This window comes from Emys orbicularis, chromosome 7 (genome assembly GCF_028017835.1).
Source record: "Emys orbicularis isolate rEmyOrb1 chromosome 7, rEmyOrb1.hap1, whole genome shotgun sequence".
In the NCBI taxonomy this organism is placed as follows: Eukaryota; Metazoa; Chordata; order Testudines; family Emydidae; genus Emys; species Emys orbicularis.
In genome coordinates, this window is record NC_088689.1 from 104114071 (window position 1) to 104129567 (window position 15497).

Genomic DNA, 15497 nt, shown 5'->3' on the forward strand with positions numbered 1-15497 from the left:
TCCCCCCCCCCCCCCCCCACCACAATAATTTGGTGAACTCAACATGAATTTGCTAAATATTTCAGTCAACCCTAATCTGATTTTTTGGTGAAACATGTTTTGTCCAAAAAATATTGCCCAGCTCTGCTGTCCATCACTGCAGAGCTCTACAAAACTGTGAAGTACAACTAGCATCCACACTAAACGGGAGTATGCAGTGTAAGGGAACAGAATAGTATCCTGTTAAATGGCTTGTGAGAACACATTAAGTGCCACAAGAGAGAAGTTTTAAAAGCTGCCAGAAATCAGTCAGAGCAGAAGTATGCATGTAGCTAGCCCTTGAGGAATTTGTGCATATTTTGTAAAATGTTTTTTGTGACCCAACTGCATGCTGCTATCCTTATACATGTGCGCATATATACACCCCTTCTATTTGCCTGACACATTCCATCGTCTTTCACTCTTCACACAACAAAAACAAAGTGAAGAAGCCACATGGGACAGTTGGGTCACAAATAACCATTTTACAAAATATGCAACACCTGCAAGATCTAGCTACATGCATACTTCTGCTCTGACTGGTTTCTGGCAGCTTTTGAAACTTACCTCTTGTGGCACTTACGGTGTTCTCACAAACCATTTAAAGGGATATCAGTGTTCCTAGACACTGCATTCTTCCATTTAGTGTGGATGGTAGTTGTACTTAGCAGCTTTTTAGAGTATACAAGGCTGTGGTAACTCACGGAGGAGGACTCACCATAAAGGACATCACAGGCAGAGAGCTTAAAAGAGTGAAATAATTTAAATATCTAGGATCAGTGGCTGCTGACGATGGTGCCCCCCCTTCTCCCCGAGTGATGCCTGTCATCAGGTTAAAGCTGATTTGAGTAAATGAAGGAGCTGACCCCAATTCTCTGTAATGAAAAGATAGTGTATAAAACAGTAATTTGATCTTAATGTACAGAACAGAGACTTGGCCAGCCATAAGAAAGGAAATCTGTATGCTCTCCACCATGGAATGAGATGTCAAATGGTTGGACACTCCATGATAGGAAACGAAATGAGGTGCTCAGTGGCCCAATGCGGGTCGTTCTAATTGAAGACAAGTTGAGGGAGGCTAGGCTACATTGGAATGGTTGAACATATCCAGCAGATATCTGAAAGCTATATCAGTAGGATGGCTCCTGTAATGATTGTGGATGGAAGATGACCATGGGAGAGGCCAAAGTCTTGGTACCTGGAATGGATATCAGTAGACCCTAGAGAGACCAATCTGCATGACAGCCTGGCATATGGTCATGAGTTTTGGAAGAAGCCAAATAACAATCATCAATCCCGAATAGGGAAGTGGCAAAAAGAAGAAGAGTTTTGTAGAGTATTAGATGAGCCTTTAGATCAAATTCATTTAGTGCCCATAATATGTATTTAGCCAAGCTAAGGACAGTGTACGTCTTTAAAAATAATGTTTGGTGAATATTTCATTTATTTATTTACCTATTTAAGCAAAGTTACTAGAGAGCAATTATCTTTCTTTCAGTGAGAGATGATCGAGATGAATGTGTGCATGCACAACAACCTCTGTTCCCTATTGAAAAAATAACCTACCTTTGACTAATATATAGCTTCTTTCCAGAGCTGTCCCGCTTCGAAAAGGTATTTTCCTGTTGCCGTGCCCACCCATGCTTCCTATTATTTATTGACACTCCACTACCAATTATTTGTATTGCACAGACCACTTCCAACCTCAGCTTTGTGTAGGTTGATTTCTGGTACATTATTACTAGATGTTCAGTTAGGCAAGGTTTAAAAAATGACCCAAGTGTATGAACAACATTAAAAGTTCTGACAGTGAAATAGTGTTTTTCTTTTCCTTGTGCTTGTGTGAAATGATCTGGTAAAATAGAAGCTGCAGAAATAATGCATTTTTTGTGTCTGTTTTCTCAAATGATAAATGCTCTTGGCTCTGTGGAGGATTTCTTGGCTCTGTGGAGGATTTCATACTAAATGATGATTTCACTAACAGAATCAGAGTTTCAAATATTTCTTGTAATGTAGCAAATCAAAAGTTGCTTGGACTATTTGTACTCAATCTTCTTGAGAACTAGAAATCCACTTATCAGAGGAAGTGTTCAGCTGTGACCCTAACCTTTCATGAAATGATGTGCTACTCCCCAGCATTTACTTACTGTTAAGCTATTGAGACTGTTTTCCTTCTTTAGCAATGTAAATGTATCATTGCAGGCTTTAGAAATAATACTGGTCAGAGCATTTCAATGTCTTATGAACTGAAGTAAAGCATAGAATATTGGAAAACCTATTTATTTAAAATATTACGTACAGTGTCACCAAATATATTCACAGAGTGCAGAGAGAGCAGCTGAACAAGGTGTTGCTTTGAGAAACCATCCAGGGTTGTAGCACCATGAGATTTTACCCCCCCCCCCAAAAGGGCGGGGACATAAAGCCCTGTTTCCTGTCCCTAACCCTTGTAATCATGGTGGTTTGCTTAGTTGCAGTTTTGATGGGACAGCTGCTGTTTTTCTCAAGATTGCATCAGAGTGGAAGAAATAATCATATTTTATATGAAATTCATTTGAAATTAAATAAATCAGCCAATGCAACAATACAGAAGTTCACGGCTGCAAAGTTCCTGTTAAGACAATGATGGAAGTCTGTGGTTCAGACTGTATCTAGTGCAGTGGTGGGCAACCTGCGGCCCATCAGGGTAATCCGCTGGCAGGCTGTGAGACAGTTTGTTTACATTGACCGTCCGCAGGCCCGGCTTCCCGCAGCTCCCAGTGGCCAGGGTTCACCATTCCCGGCCAACGGGAGCTGCGGGAAGCAGCGGCCAGTACGTCCCTGCAGCCCGCGGGCCGCAGGTTGCCCACCACTGCTCTAGTGGAAGGAGGAAAATCTATTTATAATTGTGGCTGTCACTTAAGTTTTATTGTTCTCCACATATTTTTAACAGTTCAAACTTTCTGTATTAATATTTACCATAAAGCCAATTTGCTTCTAGATCCAATCTACGTTCCCAGTCTCATGCATAGTGAGCATTGTAGAAAAATTGTATAGACGTGCACAAATTAAACCGGACTTCTTCCCATTAAACACATTCACTAGGGTGCCAGGATACTAAAAACAGCTGGTGTTCTTTCCAACCACAAAATGTCTCCATTTTTGGAATCTGCTGCCTTTGGCAGCAAAAATAATATAAGAAGTACTTTTAAGGCAATGAAACTGCTGATGCAAAATACATATTAAATAAACTCCTTAGCTGCCAAGACCCTGCAGATAAGTATATACTCCTAGTTTGATGCAAATATTCATAGAGGCTTCCAACAGTCAGCTAGACATGTGTCGTCATAGAAGATGTGTGGTCTTTTCAATGAGAGCTTAAATAATATCCTTGATTTGCTCCAACTCTTTCTGTATGTTGAAATATATTCATGTATAAGGGGGTTTTATGGGTCACCATACCCCTAAGGGCAGCTGACCATCTACAGGAGCCATTACCTTGTATCCCTCTGCTTTGGTCTTAGTGCATTTCAGTGGTCTGGGTTCTTAGTTATGATGTGGTGGTGCCTCCACCTGACTATTTAAGGTAGTCAGGAACCCTTCTGTACCTCCCTATGTGGTTTCAACCTGTCCCAGTACTTACCCTATGACTAACCTGATATGTTGTACATATACTCTTCTGAACCAACAAACAATGTACATTTTATTTACAAAGGGAAATGTAGAGGACTCATATAAGGAGAAGGAGATGATGGATTTGGAGTGGGTACACCAGTAACACTATATAACCCCCCAAGTAACACAACTCCCAGGGTGAATTTCCCTGGATTCGTGAATCTAGTTTATTTCACATCAGTGGGCTCCGTAATATGGAGGAACCCACATACCTTGAGGCATTGCAGGCCTGAAGATGCTTTTGTGTGGCGAGGTGATGAAGTTATCAATTCGCCCAGGGGACTAACCTCTGTGCAGCAGCAATAGGCGTTACTCACAGTGGGAGAAAACCTCCATGGTGTAGGGGTCTCCTCGGTGTTTCCAAGATCAGTTGTCCCCTCCCAGAGTAGTTTGCCAACCCCCTTTCAGGGCAAATAGGCAACATCATTGCAAAGGGAGACAGCCAGGGGAGTGCCAGTGTTCCCTCAGGCAGGTGGAGGCACTCAGGGAGCACCTGCACTCCCCTGAGGCAGAACTGTCCTCCTCTCATCCCCCCCTCCAATTGGCTTAGTCAACCTTCTATCCCGCAAGGTTTGCCCAATCACTGTTGGTGAAGTGAGCACACTGCAGTCTTCCCTGTCTCTCATTTACCCGCAACAAACTTGGCTCCCTTTTTCATCAGACCCATTAACCTGGGTTACAAATGTTAATTAAGACAAGTGAAAGTACAGTAACTCCTCACTTAGAGTCATCCCGGTTAATGTTGTTTCATTGTTACATTGCTGATCAATTAGGGAACATGCTTGTTTAAAGTTGTGCAATGCTCCCTTCTAACGTCGTTTGGCAGCTGCCTGCTTTGTCCACTGCTTGCAGGAAGAGCAGCCTGTTGCAGCTAGCTGGTGGGGGCTTGGAACCAGGGTGGACCGGCAGCCCCCCTATCAGCTCCCCACTCCCCTAAGTTCCCTGTGCTGCAGCCGCCCAGCAGGCTACCAATTGCTGGCAGTTCAGCTGTCCCTCCCCCCACTGCCATGTGCTGCTCCTGCCCTCTGCCTTGGAGCTGCTCCCAGAGACTCCTGCTTGCTGTGCAGTGGAGGAAGGGGGGGGAGGCTAATGTCAGGGTGTCCCTCTCCCCCCTGCTCCTGCACCCCGCTTACCGCTTCTCCATATAGAGCAGGGAGGGGACATAGACGGAGAGAGACATAGAGAGCTTGGGGCAGCAGCTGCTGTCTCAACTTCCTGATCCACTTAAAAAGGCAATGCACTTAAGAGTGGGTCAGCTTACTTAAAGGGGCAGTGTGCATCTCTCTCTCTCTCTCTCCCACACACAAAGTGTGTGTCTGTCTCTGTCTGCTATGCTGTCTCCCTTCCCTTATGTTCGTGCTGCCTTGTGTGAAAGGCTACATTAACAACAATGTGTTAACCTTTGAGGGCTCAGCCAAGTTCTAGTTCATTATTTAGCAATAAGGCATTCCCTGGGAAATATCCCACCCTCTTCCACCCTCTAACTTCACCACCCCAACCAAGCTTCACAATCATCATAGCTGTGAACAGTATTAAATTGTTTGTTTAAAACCTATACTGTGTGTATATGTATATAATATATAGTCTTTTGTCTGGTGAAAAAAATTTCCCTGGAACCTAACCCCCCCCATTTACATTAATTCTTATGGGGAAATTGGATTCGCTTACCATCGTTTCGCTTAAAGTCGCATTTTTCAGGAACATAACTACAACGTTAAGCGAGGAGTTACTGTAACATGTATGAACAGACATCGTAAAATTGTAGACTTATGTTACACATTAGTTTGCATTTTCTCCATGTAAAGCAGAAGAGAGCCGAAATCATCCACTTTTATTTTAATAGTCTGTAAATCCGTCTGTTTAAAAAGCACTAATCACTCAAAATAGAGATTTTTTTAGAAATAGTTTCTCACAACAGACTGATAGAATATATCGCATAATACCGGGAGTGACAAGAAAAATTGTTGATGTCTTAGAGCTGCATCAGTCAGTTTCCACAAACAATAATTTTCTGGTTTTCTTCACTTGATAGAACTCATTGATCTAACCTTGTTATGACCTGAAAACAATCTCTTCAAGCAATTCATTTAAGAAGACTTTCCAGGAACCCAAAGGTCAATTGTTAAAAAAAACACTTTTATCAGAATCGGATATGTTAAACACTGATCATGCAGCCTGAAATAAGCATTTCAGGGAATTGCCTCTCTACGTGCTGACCTATAGATATAATAAGCACAGCAGTTCTTCTAGGCAGTCTTTTTAGACCTGGATTTATCAAAAAATATCACTGAGGAAAGCAGGCAGCTTTTAATGGAATCAGTTTTAATGGAATCAGATTTTTCAGCATACTACTTTTTGGCACAATTGATATATTTTACAATATTGTGTCACTGCCTACTGTGGACTCTGTTCTTTCGCTTGCTCTGATCAGTGAAAATGAAGTAGTTACTGTGCATGGATAACAAGCTACTTTATGCTCATTTGATCAAAGTGGGTAGAAGAACACAAAATTGGGTTTAGTTAATTATATAAAATGGCATAAATATCCTTGGGGAATAGTAGCCTAAATTCTGCTTGTTCTATTAACATGGCAGATTTAAAAAAAAAAAGCAGCATCAAAATTCAGGTTGGTTTAAATGAAGCTTTTCAAAACTAGTTAGAGTTTAATTAATAGACTCCTTTTGAAAAGTCTATTAGAACAAAATTGCACAATGGTAAGTCTTTAGTATGTACTGCTGAAATGGCAATGTTATAGAAAATCTGAAATTCATAGTGCACCTAGAAGTTTACTGAGAAATCTTCTATTTCCCCTGATCTTCATGATATTAATTCCATGGGCAAGTTTTAGTTACAAAACTTGTTAGACAGTAATTAATGTCATTGGCTCAAATATTTAGTTGATTCCAGGAGAGTACTACAGCTGCTTCTTTATTGATCCTGTTCATGAAAGTTTCTCCCAAGGGTATTGATCAAAAAGATTATATAGTTCACAAAAGGTCCCATCTAAATAGGTCATTACAGACATGTAGTCAGGCTTAAGTGAGTATAGACCAGGGGTTGGCAACGTTCGGCACGTGGCTCGCCAGGGTAAGCACCCTAGCGGGCCGGGCCAGTTTATTTACCTGCTGACGCGGCAGGTTCGGCCGATCGCAGCCCCCACTGGCCGCGGTTCGCTGTCCCAGGCCAATGGGGGCGGCGGGAAGCCACGGCCAGCACATCCCTTGGCCCGCGCCGCTTCCCGCCGTCCCCATTGGCCCGGGACGGCGAACCGCGGCCAGTGGGGGCCGCGATCGGCCGAACCTGCCGCGTCAGCAGGTAAATAAACTGGTCCGGCCCGCTTGGGTGCTTTCCCTGGCGAGCCACGTGCCGAACGTTGCCGACCCCGGTATAGACCATTGTTTTCTGAAAATTTTAGTATGGCAAAAAAGAACCCTTCTTGCTATATGTTTCCTGAGCTTGTGCTTACTGTCCATCACTGGAATTTACTCTTGGTCTTGAAGAGCTACCTGAATTCAAGTATTATCAACTTTTTTTGTTGTTGCACTTTCTCTGGAGTCTCAATATGGTGTTAAAAATACTTGTGGCATTCAGTCTTCCCTCGGACTAACTGTGCTAACACCAGTGGAGTTGAGCGGGTGTTACCAAAGGTGGGGAACTTAAAAACAAAACAAAAGACCTTCTTAGTGTAGATAGGTCTTCAGAGAGTGATGAAAAGGTTACCTTGGGGCACAAAACGATCATACAATCATACTATATATTGTATTGTCCCCCAACTTGCTTTTCTTTCAGGCATCCATTACTCTTTTTGCAAGAATGTTGACATTAGAAATGGAAAATTATTTTTATATGATTGCAAACAAAAATAAATGCTACAAAAAAAATCTGCAGATATTGGTTTGATTGTTTACTTTAATTCACTTCAGCTGTGTTTACTTCCTTTTCATGTTTCTTTAGTATGAACACTTGTGCAGTTCACCTTTCCTAGCATGAATGGTCACAGAAAATGATATTTTGGGCTCATAAACTCAAATGTCTCAGAAACCAAATTCCAAGAAACTTGATTGTGAAGTGTTATGTTAATTGTTTTCATTCCCTAAATCAGTCAATTTCATGTCACTTTTATGTGACTAGCGAAACTGATTAAAAATCTTCTATTTGGGATTTTGAATTTTGACCTAATTATAGAATAAGAGAAAAATCACCAAAAATAAAATAAATAAAAAAATGAATAAAATAAATAGGATTAAGTTGAATAAATTCAAGGAAACCTTGTTTTGTTTGCAGCATTCCATAAGCAGAAATAGGCAAACACTTGTCCAATATTTTTGTAACAAATTAACTGTTTACTCACCTTTAGTATAAAACAAGATCAAACTTATTTGCAACTGGGACAAGTTACAATATATACATTGCGACAAAGAGTCCTGTGGCACCTTATAGACTAACAGTGAATACCCACTTCATCAGATGCATGTGGTGGAGATTTCCAGAGGCAGATATAAATATGCAGGCAAGAATCAGTCTAGAGATAACGAGGTTAGTTCAGTCAGGGAGGATTAGGCCCTCTTCTAGAAGTTGAGGTGTGAACACCAAGGGAGGAGAAACTGCTTTTGTAGTTGTCTAGCCATTCAGTCTTCGTTTAATCCTGAGCTGATGGGGTCAAATTTGCAAATGAACTGAAGTTCAGCAGTTTCTCTTTGGAGTCTGGTCCTGAAGTTTTTTTGCTACAGGATGGCTACCTTTAACTCTGCTATTGTGTGTCCAGGGAGGTTGAAGTGTTCTCCTACAGGTTTTTGTATATTGCCATTCCTAATATCTGACTTGTGTCCATTTATCCTTTTATGTAGGGATTGTCCAGTTTGGCCGATGTACATAGCAGAGGGGCATTGCTGGCGCATGATGGCGTATATTACATTGATGGACGTGCAGGTGAATGAACCGGTGATGATGTGGCTGATCTGGTTAGGTCCTGTGATGGTGTTGCTGGTGTAAATATGTGGGCAGAGTTGGCATCGAGGTTTGTTGCATGGATTGGTTCCTGAGTTAGAGTTACTATGGTGCGGTGTGTGGTTGCTGGTGAGAATATGCTTAAGGTTGGCAGGTTGTCTGTGGGCGAGGACTGGCTTGCCTCCCAAGGCCGGTGAAAGCGAGGGATCGTTGTCCAGGATGGGTTGTAGATCACTGATGATGCGTTGGAGAGGCTTTAGCTGAGGACTGTAGGTGATGTCCAGTGGAGTTCTGTTGGTTTCTTTCTTGGGCTTGTCTTGCAGCAGGAGGCTTCTGGGTACACGTCTGGCTCTGTTGATTTGTTTCCTTATTTCCTCGTATGGGTATCGTAGTCTCTGCCAGCCTGATCCAGATAAAAGAGGGCTTCTCTGGTGCTGCCCAGGGTATAAATACCTGCCACTCTCTTGGTCAGCAGGCAGGGTAGTGCTCCCTACCCTCCCTCCAGCTCTTTCCTGTCCCTGTAAACTTTCCCCCTGTACTATGACTGTAGGGTCCTTAAAAGGGCAACAACCTTTTGCTTCTGGCCAGGATGCCATGTTGAGCTGTGGTGAGTGCATTGTCTTTAAGAAGATACTCTATCTTAGAGGATTGTGTCATCTTATGATGCACTAACTGGGGAGTGTAATACTGAAAATATGTAAACATCTGGTTAGGTCCTTGATTCAGCAAAGCACTTAAATATATGCTTAAGTCAGTGGGACTTAAGCACTCACGAGCTTTTCTGAATCAGGGCTGCAAGAAGCATGTGCCATGTCTATTGTACATTTTATGGCTTGGTGGTCAAAATTGAAAATATCAAATTTGAGCTGCAATGCTTCGCTTTTAGTCACATGATAGTACTTCTATTTCCTGACCAGTGAGCATAACTCTTACAATGAGATTTCCTGGAAGAATTTGCTTCCTGTGAGTGGACATGTGAATGTCAAATAGGACTATTCATATGAGTAAAGTTGTGCACATGCTTAAGTGTTTGCAGGATCAGGGCATTAATTTGCTAATTTTGAAAAGTCTTAAATTTTACTGGCAGTGCCTGAGCTTAAGAATGGTGCATGGAGCGTGTAGAGGGTAGAGATTTAAAAAAAACCTAATTTGTAGTGGAACATAACCACAAGCCAAATGATATTGCCTTTCTTCACTTTGAATGTGAGCTCCTCAGATCAAGGATTTTGGTTCATATTTGTCTCTATAATGTGGTCTAGCATTAAAAAATAATATATTCAACAGTAAGCGTTCATATATTTCTCCATATATAAACTCATTTCTCATTAGTGTTTATTTTTTAAAGTGTCCCACCATGATGCTCACATGTCTTTGATAAGTAGTTGTGTATCTTATTACTGTAACTCCTATGCATCCTCCTAGTATTTTAAATGAACTTTGATGGTAAACTCTTCAGAGCAGGAACCTCACATTACTTATCTGTTCGTGGAGGCACCTAATAATAATAATAATTAATTAATAATATGCTTGCTTCTGTTCCTGATGAAGCTATGGAATGGAATAGAATAATTCTATAGAATAATTAAATATAATTAATAATATGAAAAGGATATAATTCATGATATTAAATTTGATGGGTTCATCCCTAATTATATACTATCGTATTCCTCTTGCCATAGTGGGAGTTTTGCCAATTACTTCGTTCATAAGCAGCAAGAGTAAACCCTTAAAGAGAGGGAGTCAGATTACAAAACTATAGCCTGATTATGAAAACCTTTATGGCTGAGTGTATTGACTATAATGGGATTATTCATGGTGGGAGGGGAATACACTACCATCTTCAGGACTGATCCCAAAGAAAATACAGTTGTTTTATTATTATTGTAAATACCGATACAGAAATAAAATTCAAAATGTTGACATGCAGAAAAGAACAAAAGGAGGCCGCAAATGAATGGCTGACATGCTTTTGGGATGTATTTGTCTCTCCATACCTGTCTAATTCTTATTCATGCTACCAAGAGTTACTTGTGCATAAACGTGCATTGAAAAGAGAAGAGACCACAAAGTAGGATTCGTCCTCATTTGTTCCTGTGAAAGGGCACTTTGCTGTTTAGGGATAGCCGTATGCATGTATATAAAGTTAAGCACATGCTTACATGGTTTTCTGAATCAGGGCCTAAGAAGAGCTAGATTATTCAAGTTCTGTTTAATTTTAGTTGAAGGAGGCTAGCTCTGGGGACCTAAAACTAGAGGGGACTAGGGACATATCACTAGTTTAAAATAAGGTCTTTTTGGTTATACTATTTGCTGTTATGTATGTTTGAGCAGTTTTGGTTCCTTTCCCCACAGTGGAAGGGATGAATACATTTTGTTCTAGTTTTCACCATTGGCGTTCTGAATCTAACAGATCCATCTCAGTAAAAGTGTTTTTGCATTAACTAGCTCTCCAGTACCCAACTGAATACCAAGGAAATGTACAAAAGCCAGAAAAAATGGAGTATGCATCGAGTTACAAGTTGTCAGAATTTCAAGTAACTTCCTTTTACAATTCTACTTTCTTGCAGAAATACAAAGAATACGAGAAGGAGGTTTCAATAGAAGAAATTGATGGCCTTCAGCTTGTGAAAAAGCTAGCAAAAAGTATGGAAGAAATGTTTCATAAAAAGTCTGAAGCTGTACGGGTAAGTAGCAGATAATTTTGCTTTAATATTTTGTGCAGTTGTACAAAATGTGTCAGTAGCTTAGAATGTTGCATCCATGGTAATTGAAGGTGATGGTGTAAAAAGTACCGAAAGACTTCAGAAGTGTTTTTAAGGTCCAGCTCTCAGAAGTAGATGAAAGTTGATTATACTATCAGTAAGATAAATTTGGCAGTGCATTTACCTATGATAATCATGTAAAAGCTTTGCATATGTGGCAAGCTTTGAAGTACCAGTTTATTACAAATATTCTTAGTGTCATATTTGCTGATAAAATAATGGTATACATATATCTGTATATCAACAAAACCAAACCAAAGCAGAATTAATTGCAGTACCCTGTAGAACTATAAAAAATAATATTTGAAGGGATCTGCCTAGTCTAATCTCCCTTGATTGAACAATCTGATTCCCCTTCCCCCCATCTGTGGTAAATGTGTAACAAAGGGTGGCAAATGTGTCTACTGTACATCATTTTCTGCTTGTCTCATATTGCTGAAACTCCTTTCCACAGCAATGTTTATAACGGGTGGAGTGGCAATTTGTGTTTTCAGAGTCATATATGCTGATTTTAGTGACAAAAATAAATGTTTTTACCACTTTTGATTCCCGTTAGCTTTGCACAACCCACACAGCTGAGAGAGTGAGCTGTATTCTGTTTCTTCTTGGGTATCATCAACAATTGTTTATTAACTTCCATTCATTTATACATGTGCAAAATGCCACCCACCTGCATACATGGGTAGGGGAAATCGATAGGGCCGGCAGTGAAAGGGGGTCATTTCCAGAGGTAAGGGACGGAGACCCTCAGCAAGGGACAAAAGGTAGCTCCTCCTCTGGGAGTCTGTGGCATTCATTGGCTGGCTGGGGGAGAGGGGTGCCGGTTGGCCAGCATTTCCCAGCTCCCAGGATTTAGCCCAGTGCACGGGCCATGTGGAACCTCTTTTGGCTCTGTTCCAGCAGGGTTACTCACCATCTTGCAGCAGCAATCCTCGTCCTCCTCCTCAGGATGTAAAAGAAGATGGATGAAAGTGAATAGACAGGTCACCAAGATATTCCTGGACATAGGGGGTTCAGTGATACAGCACAGGAACATCTGTTACAATTGGCCAGAAGTTTTCCAAGTTGATTGTGTACATTTGTTAAATGGAGGTGCTGACATAGGGGTACACTCAGCGGTTCTCAAACTGTGGGTCAGGACCCCAAAGTGGGTCAGAACCCCATTTTAATGGGGTTACCAGGGCTAGCGTGAGACTTGCTGGGGCCCAGGGCTGAAGCTGAAGCCTGAGGGAGGCGGGGCTCAAGTTCTGCCTTCCTGCCTGAGGTCATGTAGTAATTTTTGTTGTCAGAAGGGGGTCGTGGTGCAATGAGGTTTGAGAACGGTTATGAGGGTATGTATTGGGCAGGAATTGATACCAGGAGGTGTGCGGTGTGGTTGTGTGTGTGGGGTGACAAAGATAGTCACTGGTTCCCCCTGTGGTTAGTTTCCTGTGCAGTTAAGAGAGGTAAAAGACCTGAAATTTTGGTGATGGGCCTTGGACTCATGTGATAGGGTGAGACCTTGTGGCCCTCTCGGGCTGAGGTCCTTGCCCTGCTGCACCCTCTGTCTCCTTCAGGGACAGAGGGTGCTAGGACTCAGAGAGAGCTGAGTCATGCGGGTAAGCTGAGGAGACTCTACCCCACATTACGGGTAAGGTGCCCAGCACTGGAACCAATTAAATGGCTAGTATAGGAGAGTATTGGTGGTGGGTGGGTAGCTCCCCTCCCTTATGATAAAGTTTAATAAAAGTTGTGGCCTGCCACTAAATTCTATGCATTTTGTCCTCATTTTGCTGCTGTGTCCACATCAATGCACTGAAGGTCCTGCGGTTCCAGAAGTGTCACTGAAAGCAGCAGTTGAAGACACTGGAGTTTCACTGGTGTGACTGAAGGCAAAATTTGACCTGTAGAACTGTTTTTCTTGTGCATGAGCAGAAAAAGTAAAGAATTCTGCTAGATTTCCAGATTCAAGGTTGAGTTTTCTGGGTTGACTGTAAAATAAAATGTCTTTTAACCTATAAACTGAGCACACTTGACAGGGAGGCTCTGAGAGATAATATACATGATACCCCACAATGCTATTTTTACTGCCCCTTTTTAGAGCAGAACCTGCACTTGAATATCTTCTGCAGGGAGTTGCATAATATTGACTGTGAAGGGATCAGTTTCCTTATTTCCTAGCAGAAGGAGTACTGCTTTGAGATCAGGAAATGTGGGAAAAAAGCATCAAGAGAGCTCCACTAAAGCATTTCAGTGCAGCACTGATATTTGTAGCTAACAGAGAGTCGCAAACTACAGGTAATGAAAGACAATGTCTGTTTACAGGAATGGGGAATCAGTAGGAAAGAGCAGTTGGTGTCTCAGTTACAGCACTGCAGTGCATGCTCTATAATTTGAATTTGTGTGGTGTTTAGAAATGTTTTATAGACATGGTCTTGATATCTCCTTTTATAGACATAGTCTTGATATCCAAGAAATAATGTTTTATATGGACCATAATGCATTGCTCTGAGTAACAGTCCGCCAGAATTCTATGAAATTAAAGCATGAATACAGTATGGTGAGAAGAGGCTTTGGTGCAATAAAAGGTGGCTAGAACCCAGAGTTCCCGATACACATATGTCTTGTTCTCCTTAATCTTTAAGAAAAAAAAGTTTGCAAAACCAAATTTGGAAGTGGTTTTATTATTATTGAAAATCTGCTTAGCTCTGATTGCAAGATAATAGCTTTACTGGAAACAGTTACATAACATGTAGCCACCTTAGATATTTTGAGGTGACAGTTAGAGGGATGAATAAGATGCCTATTCCTGCTGAGGCTTAGTGAGTGAGTGCTATGTTTTTGAAGTTATAATAATACATTTATAATGTGAAGGATGGCAGTTTGCCAGTTGCACTTCTTGAAAAGCTCTGAAATCCTGTAGTACAATGCTAGTTCTACACAACTTGTATCTTGTGCAGCAAATCTACAGTTAGCTCATCTATGCTTCCACTTGAGACAAAAAGCATGCTGCATTTATGTGATCCTGGAATAATGTTTTTTTAATGTAAATATTGCAGGATTCTGGTATTTATTTAGATTAATAAGAAACCGGTACAAGAAGAACCTATGCCAAAGATCAATGCTCATTCCAAAACCTAAATTTCAAAATTGCAACCAAAATATTAACTTCTAGAGCTCAGACACTCATAATCCAGTAAGCCCCAATATAATGGAAACACTCCAGAATTCCCCCCATCCGACATAATTGGGGCATCCATCAACAGGGTTCAAAATCCAAATATTCATACAATGTTGCTGCTCTAATGGTACCACAATTTGATACAGTCCTAATTACTAATTGAATTAACTGCAAGTAGTCATCTCTGCCAGAAATCTACATTTTGATTGAAATAGTATTTCAAGTGACTGGCACATAATAATTATTTCAAACAGCATATTTTCAGCATTTGGCAGAAATAGTGATCGGAGGCAGTCATCATTCAGAAAATCCTAGTAATGTAGACTGTTTAATCTGTGTGAAATAGGTCCTGATAAAACTTGAAAATACAGAAATAGAGTAATTTAAAGTCCTTCAGATATTTTTTAAACGCATCAACTTGTTCTCAGCTACTAATCAGTGTTGAACATTTTTCCTCCTTTTATATTCTGGCTTGATTTTATCTTTCTTTCTCATCACTTTTCATAGTGATTAGTTGATTCAGTGTGATTTTTATCATACTCATCCACTACTTGAATTACTCTTCAGTATGCAATTATCCTATCACAGAAAGTCCTATTTTCATGCTGTCAGATGTGTAAAGTAAATGGGAAACTAAAAGTGCTAAACCTTTTGTCATCTGCTTGGTGAGGTATGCTTTTATAGGTAACTTTCTTTATTATGCTGAAAATTTACAAATAATTCTAGATCTAGTTAACATTAATGTATGGTTGCTGTAGTTAAGGATGTTCTCATTAACTAATATATCCCGGATGATTAATGCAATAGTTGGTAGCTGGGTTAAGATTTAGTAATTTTGTTGTAAAAATTGTTGTGCAATGCTTAAGTTGAAGTGAAACTAAGTGGGACTGATACAATGCTGCTCATTTTTAATTGTCTTTATAATTAGGGTGACCAGGTAGCAAGTGTAAAAAAAT

At 40.7% G+C, this 15497-nt stretch overlaps 1 protein-coding gene across 1 annotated transcript in view; it reads left to right on the top strand.

Moving 5' to 3' along the window:
• Positions 1-15497, top strand: part of CACNA2D3 (calcium voltage-gated channel auxiliary subunit alpha2delta 3) — a 729039-nt gene that overhangs the window by 167681 nt on the left and 545861 nt on the right. The window contains exon 3 of the mRNA XM_065407986.1: positions 11187-11303. Within this exon, the coding sequence (XP_065264058.1) occupies positions 11187-11303 (117 nt within the window). The remainder of the gene's footprint in view (positions 1-11186; positions 11304-15497) is intronic.